Source organism: Ambystoma mexicanum, chromosome 1p, assembly GCF_040938575.1.
Source record: "Ambystoma mexicanum isolate Mex_15411 chromosome 1p, UKY_AmexF1_1, whole genome shotgun sequence".
In the NCBI taxonomy this organism is placed as follows: Eukaryota; Metazoa; Chordata; class Amphibia; order Caudata; family Ambystomatidae; genus Ambystoma; species Ambystoma mexicanum.
Window position 1 is genome coordinate 946,767,172 of NC_090921.1, and position 24,315 is coordinate 946,791,486.

The 24,315-nt window shown below is 45.9% G+C and overlaps 1 protein-coding gene across 7 annotated transcripts in view; it reads right to left on the reverse strand.

Moving 5' to 3' along the window:
• The window catches only part of NAE1 (NEDD8 activating enzyme E1 subunit 1), a 976,013-nt gene that overhangs the window by 258,532 nt on the left and 693,166 nt on the right, over nt 1-24,315 (reverse strand). For all 7 annotated transcript variants that reach the window (XM_069653211.1, XM_069653219.1, XM_069653249.1 and 4 more), the window contains one exon: nt 7,304-7,396. In XM_069653211.1, the coding sequence (XP_069509312.1) occupies nt 7,304-7,396 (93 nt within the window). The remainder of the gene's footprint in view (nt 1-7,303; nt 7,397-24,315) is intronic.

Consider the following 24,315-nt stretch of genomic DNA (forward strand, 5'->3'; position numbering starts at 1 on the left):
CCGCAAAACGTTCAGGCGGGGCCAAAGGCATGTGTCCAGGTAGATTGATTTGTACCGGGTTATTCAAACCCATTGATGTGGAAGTACCTCCGGAATTAGGTAAAGGAGTGTGCCCTGCCTGGGCCTGCAATAACCTTTTGGCCAAGTCATCTGTTCTTTCCTTGGATAGGATCAGTTATCTTTTGAGAGCGTTAGTCTCCTGGCGGGCTGAGTGCACTTCTGCCCGTAATTCCCCCAAAAGCTGGGCCAGCTGATCTGTCTCGGAAGTCTCCATAGCGCCCGGGTGGGAAATTGTGGGTAGGCTTCGCGTTCTGTCACGCTCACCTGATTCCCACGGAGGCGCAGGTCTGGCTTCGAGTGCTGATGCTTCTTCTATGGTGAAGCGCAGGGCTCTGAAGATGGACTCTCTGGCTCGCAGGAATATTCCCCTGTGCGTGAAAAGGGAGTATTACCCACTGACGGAATAATGCTCAAGCCTCCCACTCCCTTCCAACCCTCCACGATACCCTTCCTCGATTCCCCGTGAAGTCTCACCTTAGGGTCTGGAAGGATGAGTTCTCCATCCTGCTTCTGATGCAGGGGCGCGTTGAAACCCAGTTACTTCACTGGATTGAGGTTTGATGGGAGTTCAAATAAGCTTGACTATTCAGGTAAGGCGCTGTAAGAGTTCTGTTGCAAGTTCAAAAGTTCAAGCTTAATAATAATGTTCATTGTCTTATTGCAGCAAGCGCTAACGCTTATGTCTTTTTCCCCTTAGGGGCCGGGGTTCGGAATGCCAGAGATATGGCGCCGACCCGAAGTGAAACGTGCAGTTCCAGTAAATGACAGATAAGTTCTGGATGAGCGTTCGGGTAATGTCTTTGCATTCGCTCATTCAATGTCTGTCTTTTTTCCCCATAGGGGCCGGGGTCCGGCATGCCAGGAAGCGGCAGGACCCGAAATGAAATGGGAATGACCCAACAGGTAAGTCTTAGAAGGAAACTGAGCTTTTCCTATTCCCTTCCTTCTCTCACCTTGTGTTCTTGTCTTTTTCTCTCTAGGCTCTGGGAAGTGGCTGCGGATCCGGATGATCGCTGCTGAAGCTGGAGGTGCCCAGGAAAGGTGAGTGAAATGCAGCGCTGCAGCGATCGAAGCGAAATGCTTTTAAAATGATGTCTCCCCTTTCAGGATTGTCAGAGTGATGTCTCCGTGATGCAGCTTTAGCAGGTAAGGTCTTCTTTCTCCCCAATTCTCTCTTAGCAGGTGACCCAGGATGCTGACTGGCGTGGCTGAAGTCCAGATGCAGGAGCTGACACGGTGAGCGTCCAGCTGCGAGGAGCAGAACAACGCGAAGCGTGAGTTGCTGATCGGGCGTGGTTTAAATAGCTTTGGAAGAAGTTCCAGTTATGTATCCTTCCACCGACCAGGTATGTATCCTTCCCCGACCACACCCAGGGGAAAGTAGTCCCACAGGTAAAGTAGTTCCATTCAGGCCTCAAGAGGGCCTGGATGTAGCAGCATGGTCTGCATCAGGTAAGTGCACATTAAACTGGTCTAGCTTTATGAGCCTGGCGCCTAAGGCGCCAGGACTGGGGTCCAACATGAGCCTGGCGCCAAAGGCGCCAGGACTGTGTCCAAAGGGCCCCAGCTTGGGCCCGCTGGAACTTCCCTGGGGGGAATGATGCCTGCCTCTGGGGTTGCTGGGTCGGACCTGGCTCCTTAGAGGTAGGCATCATGACAGCGCCAGGCTCATAGACTTTACTTACCTTATGCAGACCACGCTACAAATGAGTCCAAGCCAACGTGAGGCCTGGATGGGACTATTTTATTACAGGGACTATTTTTCACTCGGGTGTGGTTCTGGGGAACTTCTTACCTGGGACTACTTTGCAGGCTATTTAAACCACACCCGAACAGCAGCCCATGCTTCGCGTTATTCTGCATCCAGCAGCGTGACGCTCACCGTGTCTGCAAGTCAGCATCCAGTCTTCTGCCACGCCCGCCTCGAATCCGGAGCTCCTAGACAAAAGGAAAAGAAAGGAGAAGAGGTTAGATCACAGACATTATTTGATTCCTTACTTGATTCCGGACCCAGCACATCTCCGAGCCTGGAAAGGACATTATTTCAGCACGCATCGCTTCGCCAGCAGCAGCGCCGCGTTATACTCACCGCGTTAAAGAGTCCACCGCATCTTTTGACTCGGCGCTGCCTCCATCATTTTCTTTGTCGAAATCCAGCACCTGGGGGGAAAACAAAAGGAATAACAAGGAGAGCCGAGAAAACCGACAAAGACAATCTCTTTGCCACCATAGGCTTACCTGCTTTGCCACCGGAGGTGGTATTCTTTAATTCGCCGCATCTTCCTATGCCGCACCTATAAAGGGAGAGAAAACAGCAAGTTAAACTCATGCAACTTTTACCGGACACTGTTTAGTAATACAGACTCTTACCTGAACGCCATCAGCTGCCTCCAGGCAATATTCTTTTGGACCCAGCTGCAACCTAACGAGGGAATGGAACAAGAGTGAACACCAGACATATTGAACTCTTTGAACTTTATAGACATTGGAGTTAATATTCCTCCGGAACTCCTTCAGTACCTTCAACCCAGTGAAGTAACTGGTATCTACGTGCCCCTGCATGCCATGCAGGATGGAGAGCTCATCATTTAAAAACATAAGGTGAGATTACCAAAAGGGGATATCGGAGGTGATTAGTGGGGAGAACGAGAACTGTTGGGGGGCTATCACTAAAGTCCCCGGGTGGCTAAATCCCTTTGTCCACTTGCAGGAGAATACTTATACGAGTCCAGCAGACAAGATTAGGCGGGCCAGTCCAGACTGTCATCTCTTCACTACACATCACGTTGGTGGAGACCGCAGCTGTCCGGGTCCGATCGAAGCCCCTGTGGGAACCAGGTGAGCTTAACAACTGCAGGAACCTGAATTGGTAATGTTGTTGGCCTACCACACACCTCAAGTACTTCTTGTGCTTCAAATGAATCAGCACATGGAATCAGGTGTCCTGAAGATCCAGGGAAATCAATCAGGCCTACAGATCGAGGGCTTGCAAGATCATAGCTAGAGTGATCATCTTGAACTTACCCTTGAAAGAAACAAGTTCAGCAGTCACAGATTCAGAATGGAATGCAGGCCTCTGTGCCCTTCTTTGGCACCAGAAAATAGGTGAACTACCAACCCCTTGCACGTTTTTTGTCAGAAGCTGACGTACCTCCTCCAGGGTGATGGGGTCCGGAGAAAGAGGGGTGGCCAGTGGACTGTGGTTTGATGGACGTTGGAAAAAAGGCAGGCAATACCCCTGATTGATTTGCTTTAGGGACCAAGCATCAGACGTGATCTCCTCCCACTCCTTGCTGAACAAGGATAGCCATCCTGCCACCGGCCAAGGGTGTTGGGGCCCCGGGGAGCCAAGTGGACAGCAGCTGCTGTTCTACTTCCTTGCTGCAAACCTCTCCCTCCAGCCTTGGCCTCTTCCCGGGGCAAGTTGTCCATGGCCCCTCTGGGCATACGCAGGAAAGAGGCAAAAACACCCCTGCTACTTGACAAGGATTTCCTGGTGAGCTGCTGGACTGCGAGTCCCAAGGACTTGGCCGTCGCCTTAGACGACTAGACTTCTGGATGGCGTTGTCAGCGGTTCTAGGTCAAATGTTCAAATGCAAAGGATCGAATGACCAAAGGGTCGAAACAAAAGGACCGAAAACAAAAGGGTTGAATTTTTTTTTTTTTTTAGGGATTCCCACCCAAACTGCCGTTTTTGGTGCAAAAACCACTTTTTTTTTTTACTATACGAAAACAAAAAAATATATATATTTTAAAAAATAAATTCGACCCTTTGGTTTTCGGTCCTATTACCCCAACCCTTTGGTCATTCAATCCTTTTGGTGTCGAACCTTTGACCGGACACCGTTGTCAGCTTTACCTCCAAAAAAGGTCTGCCCATCAAAAGGCATATCTAGAAGCCTAGTCTGGACATCAGCCACAAACCCGGACGTCCGCAGTCATGAACGGCACCTGACCACAGTGCTAATGGCCATGGACCTGCCCACGCAGTCCGCTGTGTCTAGACCAGATTGCAGTATCTGCCGCGCTGCGTTCTTGCCATCTGAGACCAGGGACAGAAAACCATCCTTCATCTCGCCCTGTGAAACATGCTCTGTCACACCGGCTAGAGCCAACCAGAGGCCGATGGAGAACTTCGCCAATGGCACAAGATGCATTCACAGCTTGCAGTGCTAGACTGCCTGACACAAACAGCTTCTAGCCCCACGCATCCAGCCTTTTACTTTCCCTGTCCGGTAGAACAGACGAAAAGGTAGAGGTCTTCAGGCTCGCTGTAGCGGACTGTACCGCCAGGCTTTGAGCTGATTCATGGATAGAGAGGAAAGCCAGGCCTGAAGGTGCTGGATGTGGTTTCCACGCCAGCTCCCTGTCCACTGGGGAAACAGAGACAGGCTTCTCCAACACTTCCAACACTGGGCCCTCCACCGCCACGTTGAAGGGCAGTAGAGTCTCCTACTTCGGAACATCGTCCAGAATGTTGCAGAGTTCATATTGCACTCTGGACCTGGACGGCAAAGAGAGACCCAAGTTATCGGCCACCCCTGCCATCAGGCACTGAAAAGCAACCTGAGGTTTACCTGGTGTTGGTGCTGGCAGAATGCAGGCCAGTTGCCAGGTCCAGCATGTCGCTACTCCTTGCGGAAGTCTCTTTCTTCCCTAGAACCCATGGGTTCCAACTCCAACAGTATCTGGACGCCTTCCTCATCATAAATGTCATACATTTTTTACGTGAAGGGTCTCTGAGAAGTGGAACCTATTCCCACGTAGTCCACGGCACTGATCGGCGCCAAATACATTGAAGATGACACTGATGCTTGTGCCACAGACGAAGCATTCCAGAGCCCAGCGTTCTCGATCTCTGTTTGGACTAGGCCCAAGCCCGTAGGCATGTGGGAGCAATCACCTAAGGGTGCCCTGCTGGTCGGGGAAGATGCTGTGGGAACCATCAGCACCATGGCCGATGCCAGCGGCACCCCTGCCTGCTACCCAGGCACTGCGGTCGCAGCCGCTGGTGCACTGGCAAAGATGTCAAGCATCTTCAGGTGAAAACGTTCTCATTCCTCCTTCGTGGAGGATTGGGTTGGAAAGGATACCTGCACCGACCGCTCCAGAAGAACCCTTACAGCGGTGGCACTTTTTCGTCAAGCAAGAAGAAGAGTGCTGGTAAGAAGACTCAGAGAGCGCAAACTCTTAGTTTTCATTCTTCTCCTTCTCCCCTCTTGAAGCCAAAACTAAATATTAGCTGCCACCAGTCTACTCCCTAAAACTGATCTAATGTAGGATAAAATCGGCCCAGGGCTAAATTGGGGGCCTATACCTTAAGTAAGGTAAAAAGGGATGTAGTGGGAAGACAATTTCAGCAGAGGTCCCTCTGACCAACAAAATAAATTCAAATCCCCAAAGTAAGGGTGAAAAAAGAAAAAAATGTGGGGTCTCATAAGATGAGACTGCAAAACCTGCCAAAATTGGATTCTACCGTAACACTTACCATCAGGGGTACACTGGTCCATGGTCATGCATTTCTGCAGGTCCCTTTCTACCATGGTTTGACACAGACTTCCAATAACATGAATCCTGTTGTGCTTTCTTTTTGTTTCCTGGGGCTGTTGGGTCTCAACCTGGAACTGGAACTCTTTGCGAGGGTCTCCTTTTGCACCACCTGGGGGAAGTTGCTTCCTTCTCTGTTCCTGTAGGGTAGAAATCAAGACTATAGACTGTCTCCCGTTTATTCCTATGGGAAACCTTTAAACCAACCTAAAATTCTTTCAAGGCTAAGGTGTTAACCTGTACATGGACGTTATTCCTTAGGTCCTTGGAGTTTAAGGGCAGAGACTGGAATTCTTGCATGTACTAGCGATTTTTAATGTATTTCTGAAGTCCAACACGACACTCCTTTCTATGGAACTGTCCTGCTACTATGTTTAACATTCGTGTCCTTTTATATCAGTGTATTCCAAGGAATGCAATGAGACCTTATGGTCTGGTGCAATAAAACAAAATCTTTTGGTACTCCTCTGGGCTTGGTTGTTAAAGTATTAACTCTGTTTCCCCTTTAGGTGCTGTAGTTAATGCATGGAGTCAATGTGTATCATGTTTCTATAACTACATTATTATAGCTGTTTTCTGTGTGGCATCTTGCGACCGGAATATGAATCAGTGAATGTATTATTTTACTGTGTCTAGGGTACCCTTTTCTTCCCACCCCTCCAGCCTGCTTTCCTCCCTTGAGTTAAACGTGGCTGTTCTGCCCTAGCTACCCCATTACAGAGTTGCTTCTTTCCTTTTGGTTGGAAACCCTGTTCTAAATTTAGGTTAGATGGTTTTACATCCGTCAACCATACGGCAGTGAAATCTTTCTAGCAAATGCAACTTCAGCAGTGCTCCTAAACGGATGCTATTACATCTCACAGTGTTTAAGGAACCGTGATCTGGCAGTATAAGGTACTCCGAGACACAACAATGTGTTACATCACCAGTGTGGCCCAAGAAGGCTTCTCACTGGGGTAGAGGGAACAGATTGGTGAACAAGTAAGGGAAAGAAAGCAAAATTGTCTGGGGACTCTTTGCAAGTCACAGATCAAGGCTTCTGTCCTATTAATCTTGATACCCACTTATTTTAGTAACATTACCTATGACTCCACACTGAGATTGCAATGATTCCTTAATTATAAACAGTAGCAATGGACCTAAATTGATTTTGTACAATGCCCGACAAAGGGGTTTCATCAAGGACACAAAAAGAAACATACTTGTGCCTATTCTAGACAAAACGTTTAGCACAGAGGGCAAAGGCCCTGACAGATACTTGTATTTGGGATAGAAGAATAAAGATGGATACATGGAATGGAGTTCTGCAGGTAACTGTATATGTCTCCATGATTTGGACACACAAGATTTAGGTTTTCAACATGGCATAAACATGGAATAGGTGCTGGGATGAAATGAGAATCTATATTTGTTTTGTCAGTTAGAATTCCTTCCTTTGAAGCCATTCCTATCTTGGAAAGTATCTTATTTTTTTTTTACTATGTGGACATATGTTCCTCTGCTGTAGAAACATCATGCATGTCCAGAATGTGTCAGGATCTTTGCGGAATCATTGCAAAGCATAAGCGTATGGTACATTTTAGTCAGTACATTTACAATGCAAGCTCAGAACAGACTGGAATATGATACAAGTGCCTTAATACATGTACAATTTGCTGCAACTGTAATTGGTTTGTTGACAAAAATCTTGAATTACCTGGATATCGGCCATGAAGTTTCTGAAATCGATCAACAGCTCTTAGCATTAGGTAGAGCACTATCTCGCTGTCTGGATTATCCATCCAAGAAGCTGGAAAAATAATATCCATACATTGTTCAAAAGAATTGGTCCAATTAAAAGGTAAAAAATATATATTAAACAAAATACATTTTCCTAAATTAGATTTTTTATAACTAAAATCTTAAAAGGAAGATGAACATAATTGCTCAATCTTTCCACAATGCAAATGTTTACTTGACGAGAGTTTGAGAACGGAAACTAAAGTTTATTTTCTTTACAGGGCCTTACAAGTGTGAGTGGAAGATTTCTCTTGGCTCCTATTTCCCGAGCCCATATATACCAATTATGGGGTGTTTCTTGTGAGTTATTCTGACTTTTCAAGTGATGGCACGGCTGACCATTCAAGAAGAAGAAGAAGAAATGACTTACCAGTAATGTTCTTTCGATGGATTCTTCTCCCACAGATTCCTTATCTTGAGAGTCAGCTGCTCTAAATGTTTTCTGACATGGGCCGTAGCGCGGTTCAACATTGTCTCTCAACTCCCACGTGTTCGACCATGCCACTCCTCGACGCCAGACAGGACGTTGATTGCTGTATTAAAGGGATGCATTAGGCCCCTTTACCTAAATTCCCCAACTTCCCACCCTCAGGCTCAGTTTGTGAGGGATGAGCCACTAAAAAGCAGACCTTTTTTTTTTTTTTTTCTTTTTTTTTTTTTTTAAAGAGTATTTAGTTTATTACAAACTTTTACTTGAGAACAATATTCAGATAAAATTTAGATTACATTTTAAGTAACAATTTAAATTACAAGGGCGACATAAAGGCATTGCCGAGTAAATCGATTGTCAAGGATTCCGTGAAGGGATGAACTGATCAACGGGAAATCCTAGCGCCTTTACAGGGGTGCATTTGTAGGACTTCTTGTAAACAGAGGGTTAAGGCAAAAATGTATTTAAAATCTTGTCCCTCGTGACAACAAAACCACCATTCCTCAGCAGACAGATGGTCATTCCTAGATATTAAGTCGCCCATGTGTTTGGTCCCTTCTGCCCTTGAGTTACGACAGAGGAGTATCAGATGATATAAGGATTCTTTATTTTCATTGCAGAATCTGCAGTGATATTTCTGAGCATCTGCATCGTGTCTTTCGAATAAAAGTTCTTTTGTCAGGATATTTAGTCTGACTCTTAAGAACATGTTTCTGTGATGCACACTTGAGAATTGTGCGAGGTATTTTGGCACCACGTTTAGGAACCTGAGAGATGTTTTGAATTGAAGGTTAAGGTTATGTTCGTTTGTCCTTCTTTCTGTTTAGTCCCAGTCATGGCACCATAGTTTTCTCTTAACTGCGTCTGGGTTGTTGACTAAGGACCATTAATTGGACTAGCACATCTTTATTAACCATTGTTGCAGGTGCCAGTCTGTCATTTCCGTGGTTTTCCTTTTCAGTATATCAAATTGTATAGGGCTATTGCTCATGATTGTTTTTCGAAAGAACATCAATGTGTCCCAGACGACTCGTGTTTGTGTGTCTATAGTGATGTTAGTCCTAATTCAAATCTTATCGCAGCTATAGCAGACAATTTGGTAGGTTCAATATTTTCTTCTAGAACAGTCCTTCCAGCACATCCCATATTTCCCACTGGGTTGATAATGTGGACTCAGCACCATATGTCAAAGTAGGAGTTACTTTCTGCTTGTAGAATGCAATAAGCAGAATTAGAGATAATTTCCCTTATTTTCTATTAGACCTTGTCTTCCAAAGTTGTTTGCTTTCCATTTGAGATCTGTTATTGTGGGGCATCATTCATACTCGCATTGATCAGAGACCTAGGTATTTGATTGCACTTACTATTCAAATTGGTTCGTTAGCCACAATCTATTTGTAAATCTGTTTTTTTATAGTCAGCGGCGCGAGTGCAGTAAAAAATCAAAATTTCTGATTTCTTGGCATTTATTTTCATGTCTTTTTGTTCAACATAGGTTTGTAGGCAGTTGAAGCTTAGCATTAGTCCTATCGGCGTTTCGTCCACTATTACAAGATAATCAGCATAGATCATCCAACCCAGAAGAGTGCCATTTATTTTCAGTGGATTTGTGGTTGATGGAATCAATGCATATTTCAAGTCGGAAATGAAGAGGCTGAACAGGGCCGATGCCAATGGGCATCCCTGCGTGAGTCCTCTTGAGGTGTTTATCTCTTGAGTCAGTAGCCCAGCTGCATTCAGACGTACATGGATGGTGGTTTCTTTATGTAAGGCCATTATTGCGGAGAGCAAGTTGTGTGGACATTGCCATTTTTCCATTTTGTTCCATAAGCAAGTTCGATCAACACTATCAAAAGCTTGTTGGAAGTCGATAAATGCCACAAACAAGGGTTTCTTGTTTTGAATGGAACTAGACTTCAAGATATTCAAGAGGAAGAGATTTAAATTGCATCCAACGCCCTTAACAAAGCCAGTTTGACGGACATCCAGTGTTCAGGATTCTGTTGCCCATACGTTCAGTCGTTTTAGAATTAGTGAGGCAAAAAGTTTACCCACTAGGTCGAGTAGGGCAATTGGGCGATCGTTGTTTGGGTTTGTGCACTCTCCTTTCTTAAATATCGAGCCAAGAATTGCCTGTTTCCATGAGGGCGGAACTTGGCCTTTCTTCATTATTAGTGAGAATAGGATCTAACAAAATTCTGCCCAATATTCAGGAGCTGTTTTAAGTATATAATTTGATAGGCCATCTGGTCTGGTAGCTCTCAACCTGCTTGCATTGTTGATTAGCATCAGTATTTTGCTTTTTGCAAATTGAATAGCGCATGATGTTGTTGGGTTTCTCTGTATATTGCTTTCTGTTTGAGTTGAGCTGGTATACAAGTCTCCATAATGGAGAGTCGAGAAGTCCTCTGGGTTAGGATTTGATAGTAGTGAGTCTTGTGTGGTGCCTGCATGATTTATAATATCCCAAAATATTTTTGAATTTTTGCTCAAAATGGTTTTAAGCATTATATTCCGACTCTTACATGCTTTTATTCTTCTAAGCCTAGGGAGTTGTTGTAGCCGTTTCAGATCTTGTTGTAACTTTTTCTTTTGCTCTACAATATGCTGATCGAAAACGTGAATGCGTTTGAAATTGATCTTTTTCTCATGGTTGTTTTTAGTTTACCGGGAAAGCAGCAGATTGTTGGTTAAGCTCGGAACATCTGTTGGTTTGATCCGTGTTCTGTTTTCACGTAGTGCCACTTCAATTTGGTTAGGCCAATATGTCCGATAATTAGTGAACTGTCTCGACCAGGTTAGTTTTAGCATTTCGTGGACACTAACTTCTTTGCTGACCACTTCCAAGGACTTAATTGTATGTAGCATGTTGAGTGACACAAAGAAATAGTCTAAAGTTTTCTTTGTTGAGCCTCAGTGCCAAGTTAGGGTGCCAGGAATATTGCCTGGTGCGTTACCATTTAGCATAAGCATTTTTCTTTCTTGCATAGCCAATAAGTAGGCTTGTGACCTATCCTTTTTGTTTTTCTGTTGCTTTGCCATACTGTTTTCTTTATGTCTTTATGTGTAACGCAGTCAGTGTTTAAGTCGCCGTAAATGATGATCATTAAGTTATGTTCTGTTGCCCATTTATCTAGTTCATTTGTCACTTGTTCCACAAATTCAGACCTCTTTACATCTGTAGGGGCCCAATACAGATTGAATAAAGCCAAATCAACGATGTCCAGGTTGTACATGATGTTACACTTTTATCAAGAAGGCGTGGATGTAGCTGTTAGGGTTATATGAGTCTTCTATTCTAAGCCCCACTCAATCTTTTAGGATTGTTAGGAGGCACGTCATCCGCCTTCCTTTCGCTCCCTTGCGGGCCGGATTTAGGTAGGCAGAATGTCTGTCAAAAATTGGTGTGGTTCTTAGCCAAGTTTCCTGTATGCATAGTATGTCAAATGAAGTTGGAGTGTGAATTTGGATGTCAAACAGGTGGGAAAATCCTCTAGTGTTCCAAGAAAGGACTTTTATTTGGGCAGTGGTTTGTTAATATTCCTGGCGAGTTGAAAGGGCCTTTGCAAGCCAGTCGCACGAGTCGTCATTATTCACCGTAACGCTTCCACTTGGGATTTCCCATATAGATCTTCTAATTCTACTCATGGTGTTGAAAGATACTCTGAGTGGGGGCACACCATTGGTGCTTTTGGGTGGAGGATTTACTTTCCGTTTTGGCACAGAGTTTGGTCTTTTTGGGTCTTTGTTGGTCGACGTCATTAGTATCTGCTCTAGAATGCTGGGTCTTTTGTCGGTCTGTGTGAGTAATTCCGTTCCTTATTTTCTGTTGAGTTGTTTTTATTTCTCGTAATGTCAAAGCCCATGGATCTTAATGTTGAGGAGGCTTCTAGTAGATGTTTGTAAACTAAAATGGAGGGGATGTGTAGACATACATAATCAAGTCTTTCCTCGTCGTTGAACTCCACCACAGTGATGTCTGTTGATGTGATGTCAATGAGTTCTGGTATGTGTTGGAATCATTGAAGGATATTGTTTCTATTCAGAATTAAATTGTCACCAGTATTTAAAATACGTTCTAGTATTAACTGATTTGTGGTGTTTAGGTGTTCGTGATTTTCTTCTTCTCTGTGTTGATGTTTGGCTACATTCTGGTGTTTTTGTGTCATTAGCTGGCTGCTTTGTTGATTTTTTGGAATGTTGTGTCTGGGGCGGAGAGGGTAATCAGACTTTGGTATGTCTCACTGGCAGACTGTCCTCTGATGGATCCCGTCTCTGATGATTTTCTGCGTCAGCTCTTTGAGGCCCAATTAGCAGGTTTCTTTTGTCCGCTAGGGCCATGAATATGAAGTTATTTTAATCAGAAAGGCTTTTCAGGCAAATGGATTAATTCCTAAGGGTGCGAGATGGGGTGACAAAGGATTCACCAGCTGATGCAATTGCAGTGTCCCTGCTTCTTATGGACCATATGGAGACATCTTCATCGTAAGTCAACAGATTTAACAACCCCTGCTTAATTTCAGTGGGCGTAGTGCTTCGCTAGGGGTTAGGAAGTCTCCATTACCTTGATTCTGGGTTGAAAGATCGCGTTTGGACGTTGGCTTTATTACCAACTGAGAGGTTGATGCAGGGACTTCGAATCTTAGGTTTCGCAAAATAGTTTGAGGCGTTTGATTTGGTGGTTCTTGTTGATGGAAGGTTTTTTGATTTGTTGTTATGGCTTGACAGTCTTTTTGTTTCTGCTTCGGGCAAAAAATTGGGAAGCGTTTACTTTGTTGAACAAGCCCTTTCAGGCCTTCTTTAGGCAACAGGTCATAAGTCTTTTGGAGTTTTCCTGTTTCAGGTTTCAGGGTCCAGGCAGTGAGATGGATGTTCCTGTGTCTTGCAGATCTGGGCACGTTATGACATTTTGATCTTGATTATTACACTGCAGGGCCTGTAAGCTCGAAAGGACATGGTCACTAGACTCGATGGGAGCAGTCGCCAGTTCCCGAGTACAGGCTGCAGCGTTGTGTTGGTCTCACATGTTTAAGGTGATTGCTGAGTCTCCGGAATTAGTAGTTGCTTTTGCTGTTTCACTTTTTCCGTTGGAATGGATACAGGTTTTTTCCAATGAGGCTTCAGTTAGCTTTGTGGCAGTTCCATCATGGAGCTGAAAGGTTGCTCTTAGGACATCCTTAGATAGGCCAAACAGGAGTTTTTTTTTCCTCACATACTTCTTTCAGCAACAGCATCAGGTCATTCCTAATAGACGCATATGTCTCTCGATCTTGAGACCATCTCTCCTTTGTGATGTCTATCAAGGATTCCACATAGTTTCATTTTGAGTTCATTAGGGGCAATAAAGGTGCTTGATCCATTAAGTTGTCATTTAGTGCTTCATAGAGCTTCATGTATGGAGCGAGGGAGATGGTAAATTGATTAGAGATTTTCAGTATAATTTTGATTCATGTTGGACTTGAATTTTATTTGGTATGAGTCTTTAAGCTGATGCCTATGTGCTTTGTTAGTTGAGGTCTCTCTGCAGAGCCACTCTCGTCGCTCTCATCCAGTGAGGAGTCCGAAGTGGTGGAATCTGGGATTGAGGCTCGTGGGAAGAACAAATTTGGCACGAGGTGTACTTCTTTGTTGGACTGCCAGAGGGTGCTGAGCGCCTTCAAGGGTGGGAGTAGTCAGGGGCAATAGTGGAGGTTGGTCATTCATTTTCCTTTTCTTTGCTGGTTTCATGTGATTATTAACTGGAAGTGCCCTAGAGAGGCATATGGAGACAGTCGCTGTAAGAGATGTTTGGCAAGTTTCTTCCCCTGTAGTCAAATTTGCCTTGCACAGCCTTTTTAAGATGCATTATGGTGTTCTTTTTTCTGTGTTCGGTCCTCTGGTCGTCTGTGAGAATGTATTGAGTTGCTCTATTAATATGACGGATTGCTCTGTGGGTGGGGAGACTGTGTGAGCTTTGCACCTGTGTCTTTTACTTGCAAGAGCTGATCGCAAGGTTGGCACAGGCATTTTGTTTCGCTTGTGGCGTTTATGACTGCGGATAAGAGGTCATTGTTAGATACCTCAATAGCAGTTTGTAGAAGGCGCTGCGTGTTTTGGTTAATCACAAGTGTTTGTTTCGAGCAGCTGCGAGGGATCGAAAAGGATTTTGAGGCAAAAAAATATTCCGTCAAGCGGGCACCAAGGGGGAGAGGTTTGGGAGCCAATCGAGGGCCCACCACTTGAATTGGAGTCTGGGAGCGAAGATAACAGATGTAAATCAGTTACTGTTGTTCCCGCTCTTGCTTTTTGTGTGTTCGACCATGTGAGACGAGGAGGAGGGCTCCAGGTCGTCCGTGCTTGCGGTCATTGCAGCAGCACAAGGGGCCGACATCAATTTCGAGCTAGATGTTGAGGGAGAAGGGGAAGCAGAAGGATGCAGGGAGAAGCATTAGGGTCTTTGAAGTTGCACGTACCTTGGAGGGCAGTTGGTTCATTCAGTAGAGCCGGATCATCGGCATGGTTTTCAGAAGGTTTGGTCGGATTTGCATAGAGCTGGAGGCTCGTCTGCCTTCTTGTGCACTTGGAGATGTTCAAAGGGCGTTCTGCTTCCAGGGCCGGCATTGTTTCCAAGGGGTGCGGTTTGGCTCGAGACCAACACACTTCTGCCATACTCAGCTGGCGGGTGTTTTTGAAAGCAAATCGCAAACAACTTAAAGAGATGGTGAGGAAAGAGTGACAGGCACCGTCAACACACTCCCACCACATTTTTTGGGTAACCAGATTGCCCTGTAATACAAAGACAATTTCCTAAAGAAAAAGACTAAAATGTGTGCTAATTTACATATCCACAATGCCTTGCTGATGTGGCTCAGAACTGGTGGTGAGGTAGGTGGTTTTATGGAACATGAGACTTGGCTCAAATGGACTAACCTAATTTGGGTAACCAAATTAATTCCAGAACTACGATTTTCTATTTTTAAACATCTTCCACTTTTCATCGGCACATACAATCGCCAAAACAGACTTGTAGATGAGACGTCACGAGTTTCCACATGGGGTATGCTGGGAGAGCGATGAGGAATCTGTGGGAGAAGAATCCATAGAAAGAACATTACTGGTCAGTAATTCCTCCTTCAATGGATTGCATTCTCCTAAAGATTCATCATCTTGATAGACTCCCAAAGCAGTGTCCTCAGTGGAGAAGGGATGGAAGCTAAACTAAGAAGCTCTGCAGCACCACTCTTCCAAAGCGAGCATCAGCCCCTCCAGCAATATCCAAACTGTAATATTTTGGTGACCGCATGCAGCAACGACCACGTCGCCGCACAACAAATGTCTCTTGAAGGCAGCCTCCTCTGGAGGGCCGAAGAAGATGCCACACCTCTGGTTGGATGGCCTTCAGCCCTGAAGACACTTATTTGTCTGCATTCTGAAAACATTCGAAGATGCATGACACATTCCATCGGGAGATGGTCTGCTTAGTAACAGCTCGCCCCAGTTTGGATTGCGAAAAGTCGATAAACAGTCGATCGTCCTTCATGAAGGAGCCAGTACTGGTCAGATAAAAACTCAGCACCCTCTTAGGATCCACCTGGTGGAGCCACTTCTCATCTTTGGACGGGTGGGCTGGAGGCAAAAATGCCAGACGGGCAACACTCTGGCTCAAGTGGAATTCAAAAACCACCTTTGGCAAGAACTTTGGACAAACCTTCAAAGATACTGTGTGGGGGGAAAGGGGGGTCAAATGAAGGACGCAGACTCTTAAGACATTTTCAAATTAATTTTAAAGAAAAGGATGATGCCTATCTTTCCCTACTTCTATGGGGTATTCCCTACCTAACACACTAGCTAAGGTGCTTGTCAGTCATTAGAGAATGGCTTAAAGGAATCTGTCCACTGTCCAAACTAACCATAATTGGCCCTACCACTATCTTAACAAATAAAGGCAAGAGAAGGGCTCCCTTCTCCTGGATTCTTGCTTCTCTCAGGTTTTCTGTTAAATAACTAATTTTCAAGTAGTCTCTGGTGACGTCTTTAATGAGTGCATACAGTTATCTTAATACTTATTCTTTTACTTCTGCCCAACATGGGGGTTCCTTGGTTCTGTACTGATCTCTTGTCCCTTACCAGCAATGTTCCCTCTAAGCTGTGTCTATGTGGGCTTGCCCAGCTTGCTTCTGGGTGCAGCTCAGAAAAGTTTTAGCAGCTCACACAGACGATTCCCACCTATTCAAAACAATGTAATAAGGCACAAGCCACAACGGGTACCAAACATTTGCTTTCTCTCAAAATTAAACTACATTATACTAACATGTCTGAATATTGTGGTCTAGCCTATTTACAGTTCCCTACTATGCAAGTGTGGCCTTAAAAACCGACAAACACTAAAAACAGAATATACCCACAAGAGGTTTAAAACAAATATAATATGAAAAAGTGGCTACATGAACAGTGTCATTATGCCCGCTTCCGGGGAGCCGGTTCAAGCCCTGCGTCCCCGAAAGCGGACATCCAGTCCCCAAGGAAGAACCCAGCAACCCCATATAGGGGCCCTTTGGACAGTGTCCTGGCGCCTATGGCGCCAGGCTCATAGAAGACATCAGTCCTGGCGCCATAGGCGCCAGGCTCATTATGGGAGTGCTTGGGTGCACTTACCTGATGCAGACCATGCTGCAGGATCCCGGCCTCCTTGAGGCCTAAAAGGAACTACTTTACCTGTGGGACTAATTTACCATCCGGGCGTGGTCGGGGAAGGATACATACCTGATTGGAGGAAGGATACATACCTGGAACTTCTTCCAAGGCTATTTAAACCCCACCCGAACAGCCACACGTGCTTCGCGTTGTTCTGCATCTAGCAGCTGGACGCTCACCGTGTCTGCTCCTGCATCCTGACTTCTGCCACGCCTGCCAGCATCCTGGATCACCTGCAAAGGAAGAGAAGAAGAGAACAGAAGAAGGAAAAGTCCTTACCTGCTAAATACGCATCCCGGAGACATCTCGCCGACAATCCTGAAAAGGAAGACTTTAATTTAGAAGCTCATTGCGTCGATCGCTGCAGCGCCGCATTCCACTCACCTTTACAGGGCGCCTCCATGTTCAGCAGCGATCATCCAGATTTGCAGTCACGCCCCAGCGCCTAGGGAGAAAAAGACCAGAACAAAAGGTGAGAGAGAGAAGGGAATAAGGAAGGCTAAATCTCCATGTTAAGACTTACCTGTTGATTCATTCCCTCTTCATTTCGGGTCCGCGCCGCATCCTGGCATTTCCGGACCCCGGCCCCTAAGGGGAAAAAGAGACATCAGCGTTAATGAGCGAATGAAAAGACATTACCAAAAAACGCTCATTAAAGACTTACCTGATTTCTACAAGGATTTCACCTCTCATCTCGGGTCGGTGCCTGTTCCCCGGCATTCCGTAACCCGGCCCCTATGGGGGAAAAAGACACTAGCATTAGTACATTAATGCATGGACACAAGGGGAACCTCTTATCAAAAAACTTACCTGGAAGCCAAGCAAGTTTGGTTCTCACCAATCCGAAAATCCAGTGAAGTAACTGGATACCAACGCGCCCCTGCATCAGAAGCAGGATGGAGAGCTCGTCCTTCCAGACCCTAAGGTGAGACGCTACGAGAAATCACAGAAGGGTTTCGAGGAGGGTGAGAGGGGAAAGTGGGAGGCCGATTACATTACCCCGCAGACAGTTAATCCCCTATTTTTGCCTACAGAAGGATACTTCTGCGAGCCAGGCAAGCCAGATTTGGGGGCCCGGTCCAGTCCGTCTTCCGAACCCTGCGCATCACCTTAGAAGAGGTCACAGCAGCGCGAACCAGGCCAGCGCCTCCGTGGGAGTCAGGTGAGCGTAACAGAACGCGAAGCCTTCCTATAAATTCCCACCCAGGCGCTATGGAAAGTTCTGAGACTGATCAGTTGGCCCAATTACTGGGGGAATTACGGGCCGAAGTACATGCCGCTCGTCAAGAGACTAATGCCCTCAGGAGGGAATTAATAATATCAAAGGAAAGAACTGATGACCTGGCCAGACAGCTTTTGCAAGGTCAAGCTGGGCAAACTCCTCTACCCGGTTCCGGAGGGAACCCCGCTCCTGTGGTTTCCAGTAACCCTGTGCAGATTAATCTACCTGGAAACATGCCGCTGGCCCCACCCGAACGCTTTGCTGGGGACCCCAAACGATTCGCAGTATTCATGAATCAGTGTCGTTTGCACTTCCTATGCAGACCTGGGGCCTTCCCTAATGATCAGACCAAGGTAGCCTTTGTATTGTCATATCTCAGCGGCTGCGCTGCCGATTGGTCAGTTCCACTGGTTACTCAAGATGACCCGATTCTCCGTGATTTTCAAAGGTTTCAAGCAAGCATGGAAAGGTTATTTGCTCGACACTCTCATGGGCAGGCTCTGGATGACGAACTTCTATCCCTGCGACAGGGCAATCAGGACCTCCTATCCTATATTGCAACCTTTAATAGACTAATTGTGGAAACGGGATGGCCAGAGGATAAAAGTGTCACGTTGTTTTATCGAGGCCTTCGTGGAGAACTTAAAGATGTCTTGGCCCAAGTTGTAAATCCGCCCCAAGAATGCACAGAGTATATAGACTTAGTGGTCCAATTGGATCACAGACTTCAAAACAGAAACGCAGATCGGTCCAGGTTTGAGACCAGGGTGTTGGTCAAGACCCATGCTAACCCCAAGGGAGTTGATGTCTCTGAGCCTATGCAAATTGGAGGGGTTAAAGGACCCTTAACTCAAAAGGAACGTGAAAGGAGGCGGCAGTTAAAATGATGTCTTTATTGTGGGAATTCTGGACACTTTCTACGAGATTGCCCGGCAAAACCGCCCCCGAAAGGCGGTAGGAGCCGCTGATAAAAACCATGAAGACTCTGTTTCGGGAAACGACTCCGCCCGACAAGTGTAGGGGTCCGCTTGCCGAGCTTGAAAACTAACTCTCAGACCTCGCATATCATTGTGCCAATGGTTCTTGTAGATCCAGAACAGCCTAAGCGGTTGCATGCAATAAAGGCATACATCGATAGTGGGGCTATTGGAAACTATGTGGATCGTGAATTGGTCTCTAGGATTAACCTCCCTCTCCGTCCTAAAACCAGCAAAGATGTCATCACCACAGTCGATGGAACTGAAATTGCCTCTGGACCGGTAACACATTCCACTACTGAGGTGACTCTTATTGGTCCCGACGGCCATCGGGAGGGCGTTGTGTTTGATGTAATCAAGGCTCCATAGTTTCAGGTTATTCTTGGAATCCCTTGGTTAGAGACACATAATCCTCGAATTGATTGGCGAGCTAAGAGAATAACCTTCCCGGAATGTACACAAACCTGCTACCCAGAAAACCTGAAGATTAATCTAGCATCTGTAACCTCTGCCTCCATGCAACTACCTCCGGAATACCAAGACTTTCAGGACGTCTTCCAAAAGGAACAGGCCAACACGTTACCTCCTCACAGATCGTACGATTGCCAAATCGATCTGGTGCCCGGTGCACAACCCCCTTGTAGCAGGATTTATGCCCTTACCGAGCCTGAGAATCTGCATTTGAGACAATATTTGGATAAATACCTAGCTAATGGTTTTATTCGCCCGTCAAAGTCCCCGGCATCCTCGGCTTTGTTCTTCGTGCCCAAAAAAGAAGACGACCTTAGAACTTGTATCGATTACTGCGCATTGAACCAGATAACGGTTAAAAAACGTTATCCTCTGCCTCTGATCCCTGAACTCCTTGACCAGGTGAAGGACGCTTGCATATACACCAAGTTAGATCTCCGGGGGGCTTATCATCTGGTACGAGTTAAAGAAGGCGACGAATGGAAAACTGCCTTCCGTACTAAATACGGATTATTCGAGTACCAGGTGATGCCTTTCGGATTGTGTAACGCGCCGGCTGCCTTCCAATACTTCATGAATGATGTCCTTCGGGAACTCATCGATGTTTGTGTTGTGGTATATATCGATGACATTCTGGTGTACTCCTCTTTGGAATCTGATCACAGAAAACACGTCAAGGCAGTACTTGAAAAACTGCGCCAACACAAACTATTTGCTAAATTGGAGAAATGTATTTTCCATACCACAGAAGTTGAGTTTCTAGGTTTCATCCTGACACCCAAAGGAGTCCGAATGGACTCAAGAAAAGTGGATGCCATCCTCAAATGGCCATCACCTAGCTCTGTAAAAGGGGTTCAAAGCATGCTCGGCTTTGCCAATTTCTATCGCAGGTTTATCCCGGAATTTTCACGCGTGGTACAACCCATTACTGCACTCTTGAGGAAAAATAAACGTTTTGAATGGTCTGAAGAAGCCGAGCAGGCCTTTCAGGATTTAAAAGCTAAGTTTACCTCCGCACCTATATTGAAACATCCGCATCCAGATCTCCCTTATGTCGTCGAGACCGACGCATCCAGCCTAGCCATGGGAGCTGTCCTGTCCCAAAGAGATCCCGAAACCAACCAACTGCATCCCGTAGCATTTTGGTCTCGAAAATTCTCGGCACCCGAGGTTAATTATGCAATCACGGACAAAGAACTGTTAGCCATTAAGTCCGCTTTTAAAGCCTGGCGGCATTATCTGCTTGGCGCTCGACATACCATCACAGTGATCACTGATCACCGGAATTTACAGTATTTGAAAACCGCCAAGGCTCAGTCATCACGGCAGCTCCGATGGGCTTTGTTTTTCGCTGAATTTGATTTCGTGATTACCTATCGACCTGGCTGCAAGAATGGCAAAGCAGACGCCTTATCCGAATTGGAATGGGAGAATCTGATACAAACTCAGAACCAGTACCAATAATTCCCTAACAGAGGATTCTAGGCATGACTTTGTTACAGACGCTTGAAGTTATTCAAGCCAGAGTGAAACAACTCCTGGACCCTACAACCTTACAGGAATGGATACAAAAGGGATCAGACTTTACCTTAGATAACGGTTTACCTTATTTCCAAGGACGCTTATTCCTGCCACATAAGGAATTACACGAACTAGTTATTTCCGGTTATCATGATACATTAATAGAGGGGCACCCCGGTATTGCCAAGACAGAGGAAAAGGTGAAACGACAATTTTGGTGGCCCGCTTGGCGAAAAGATGTTAAATCTTTTGTGATGTCCTGTGGTGTTTGCGCCCAAAATAAAAGTCAAAAGAAAAGACCAGCCGGTCTCCTTCAACCTCTAGACATATGTCAGAATGTACCAAAGTATTAACTGAAAAGGATACAATACTCAAAAGGATACAGGAGGTAGGGTCTTCCGGATCCCTGTTCACACGATTTGATAGTTGTGAAGTCAATTGAAGACCTTCCAAATGATACAACCCTCTGGCTGATAAAACAGACAGAGCGATGGATCACTGGAAAGGGCGTGGGTAAGGTATAGAACGCCAGCCTAGGACAAATTAAAGTATCATGAATAACTGCTCCAACCTGAGTATGATGAATTAGATAATGACAGGAATGTTCACACTGACCTTTAGTTTAGGGTAGAATAATCCAGAAGTCTCTTGATGGATTTGAATGAAGAACAAACGACAAGGAAGGGAAAATTAGTAAGGGAGACTTATCCCGAACGGAACGAGGCTCATGCTAGATACGGGTTGAATTCACCACAGGATAGCGTCCAAAAGTTCAGTTCAATGTCACCTTCCAATAATCCTTGAAAAGCTTCCTTCCCACTATAGGGATCAATCCTTCTGTTAATTCCACAGATGCAGGAGTTAGAATTAGCGCTCTTTTTAAGGAAAAACAAAGTACACGCTGTTATAAACAGCCGCGAAGAAAATAACGTTTGAAGACAACGTGCGCGTGTGGATTTTACACGCGGGCAGGATTCGCGCAGTCTGGGCCAGCCGCGTGTGAAGACAACGTGCGCGTGTGGATTTTACACGTGGGCAGGATTTACGCAGTCTTGGCCAGCCGCACTTGAAGACAGAGAGCGCGTGTGGATATTACACGCGGGCAGGATTCACGCAGTCTGGGCCAGCCGCGAGTGAAGACAACGTGCGCGTGTGGATTTTACACGCGGGCAGGATTCACGCAGTCTGGGCCAGCCGCGAGTGAAGACAACGTGCGCGTGTGGATTTTACACGCGGGCAGGATTTACGCAGCCTTGGCCAGCCGCACTTGAAGACAGAGAGCGCGTGTGGATTTTACACGCGGGCAGGATTTACGCAGCCTTGGCCAGGCGCGCTTGAAGACAGAGAGCGCGTGTGGAATTACACGCGGGCGGTGTTCCCGCAGTCCGGAACAGCCGCGTTTAAAGACAGCGTGCGCGTGTGGAATTACACGCGGGCAGGATTTTCGCAGTCCGGGCCAGCCGCGTATGAAGACGGAGTGTACGTGTGGATGTACACGCGGGCAGGATTCCCGCAGTCCGGACCAGCCATGCTTGAAGACAGAAAACGCGTGTGAATTATCACGCGAAGGAATAGCTCCAGGAATCAGTGTGTGGCGGAACACACGCTATTGAAGGCCCAAAAGTAGCTGTAGAAATAAGCCAGGATGCAGATCAGAGGTTCAGCTACACAATGCCAATAGATTCGATCAGAAGCAGCGAGTGAAGTTTCTACGCTGCTTAAATACGTAATACCGTAGTTCACGTGACGAAGCAAAAGTCACGTGAAGTTAGCGACGTGAAAAGTGCAAACGTCGTTTTCCCGGTAACGTATCGAATAACCTCCATTTGGAATAGAACGGTCTAGCTGTTCTACGAGCGTAGCGTCCAGCATGCATGACAGTGCCATCCCCCAAAGGAACAACCTCTCCCCTTCTTGTGTGAAAGCGCTTCAATAAAGCAGGAGCATGAATATTAGAAAGAGGTTCCCAGGACCTATCTTCGGGACCATAGCCCTTCCAATCCACCAGATAATATGGTCTACCAGAACGTAGTTTCATATCCAGTATGTCTTGTACCTCGTATTCATCTGAACCCCGCACAGAAATAGCAACAGGCCGTACAGGCAGTCTAGTAGCTTCAGAAAATGGCTTAATGAGCGACACGTGGAATACAGGATGCACTCGCCATCGTTGTGGCAAAGCCAGACGTACAGCAGCAGGATTAAGAACTTGGAGCACTACATACGGACCGATGTATTTAGGCAACAATTTCTTTTTGCCTGGAATTCTTAAGTTCTTAGTGGACAGCCAGACTTTCATACCAGCCTTATAGACAGGTGCGGGTACTCTATGAGCATCGGCATAGAACTTGTCACGTCGTTTAGCCTGCTCCAATTGCTGCTTCACTTTTCTCTGTAATCTCTTCAGATCACGAAAAGTACGGCCTGCGGCAGGCGTGTCCAAGGATAGACCGGAATCCAGAGGTATTGATCGGGGGTGTTGTCCATAGAGAGCATAGAACGGTGAAGTGCCTATGGCACTATGATAAGAGTTGTTATAGGCGAATTCAGCCGCCGGCAGTACCGTGAGCCAATCCGATTGGTATTGCAAACACAGACACCGCAGATATTGTTCCATAGTACAATTGACCCTTTCAGTCTGTCCGTCAGTTTGAGGATGATAAGCACTGGACATTCTATCATCAATCAGTAATGCAGATGTTAAAGCTCTCCAAAAGCGTGACGCAAACTGTGAGCCCCTGTCTGTAATGATTACTGATGGTAGACCAAAGAAACGAAATATATGTTGGATGAATAGTTCAGCCAAAACAGCAGCAGTCGGTAAACCAATACAGGGAATAAAAAGAGCCAATTTAGTGAAATAATCCACTACGACCCATATGGTATCATATCCCTGATTTGGGGGGAGTTCTACCACAAAGTCCATAGATATCATGTCCCATGGTTTGTTAGGGACAGGTAGGGACTGGAGTAAGCCCACTGGTTTACCAGGAGTATTTTTACATTGGATGCATACAGAACAAGAAGATACATAGTCTATAACATCTTTTGCCATGGATGGCCACCAGCACCACCTTTTGAGCAGCTCCAGTGTTTTCTTCCGTCCAGGATGGGCTGCAATCAAGGAATCATGATTCCATTTGAGGGCTTTATTCCGCATTGAAGGAGTTGGTAGATAAAGTACTCCTTGTGTGAATGGTAAACCGTTATGTACGTCCAGATTCATATCCTGGACTACTTGTGGATGAATTTTTACCCACTCTTGTACTTCGGTTTTTAGGGATGGTTGAACCGAACAACTACATATTACATGATCTGCCAACAGCTGAATCTGTACTTGTTTTTCTTCCTGCGCCTCTTCACTCATACGGGACAAAGCGTCCGACTTAACATGTTCTCGGGCAGGACGATAGGTGACCTGGAAATCGTATTGGGCAAAAAAGACATGCCATCTGGCCTGACGGGCCGTAAGGCATTTCATGGATTTGAATGCTTGGAGATTTCTATGGTCAGAGTACACCAACACCTGTTGTTTGGCCCCAAGAAGATGATGACGCCATTCTCGGAAAGCATCTTTGATAGCCAGTAGTTCCCGCTCAGTGACGGTGTAGTTCCGTTCATATGAGGTGAGTTTG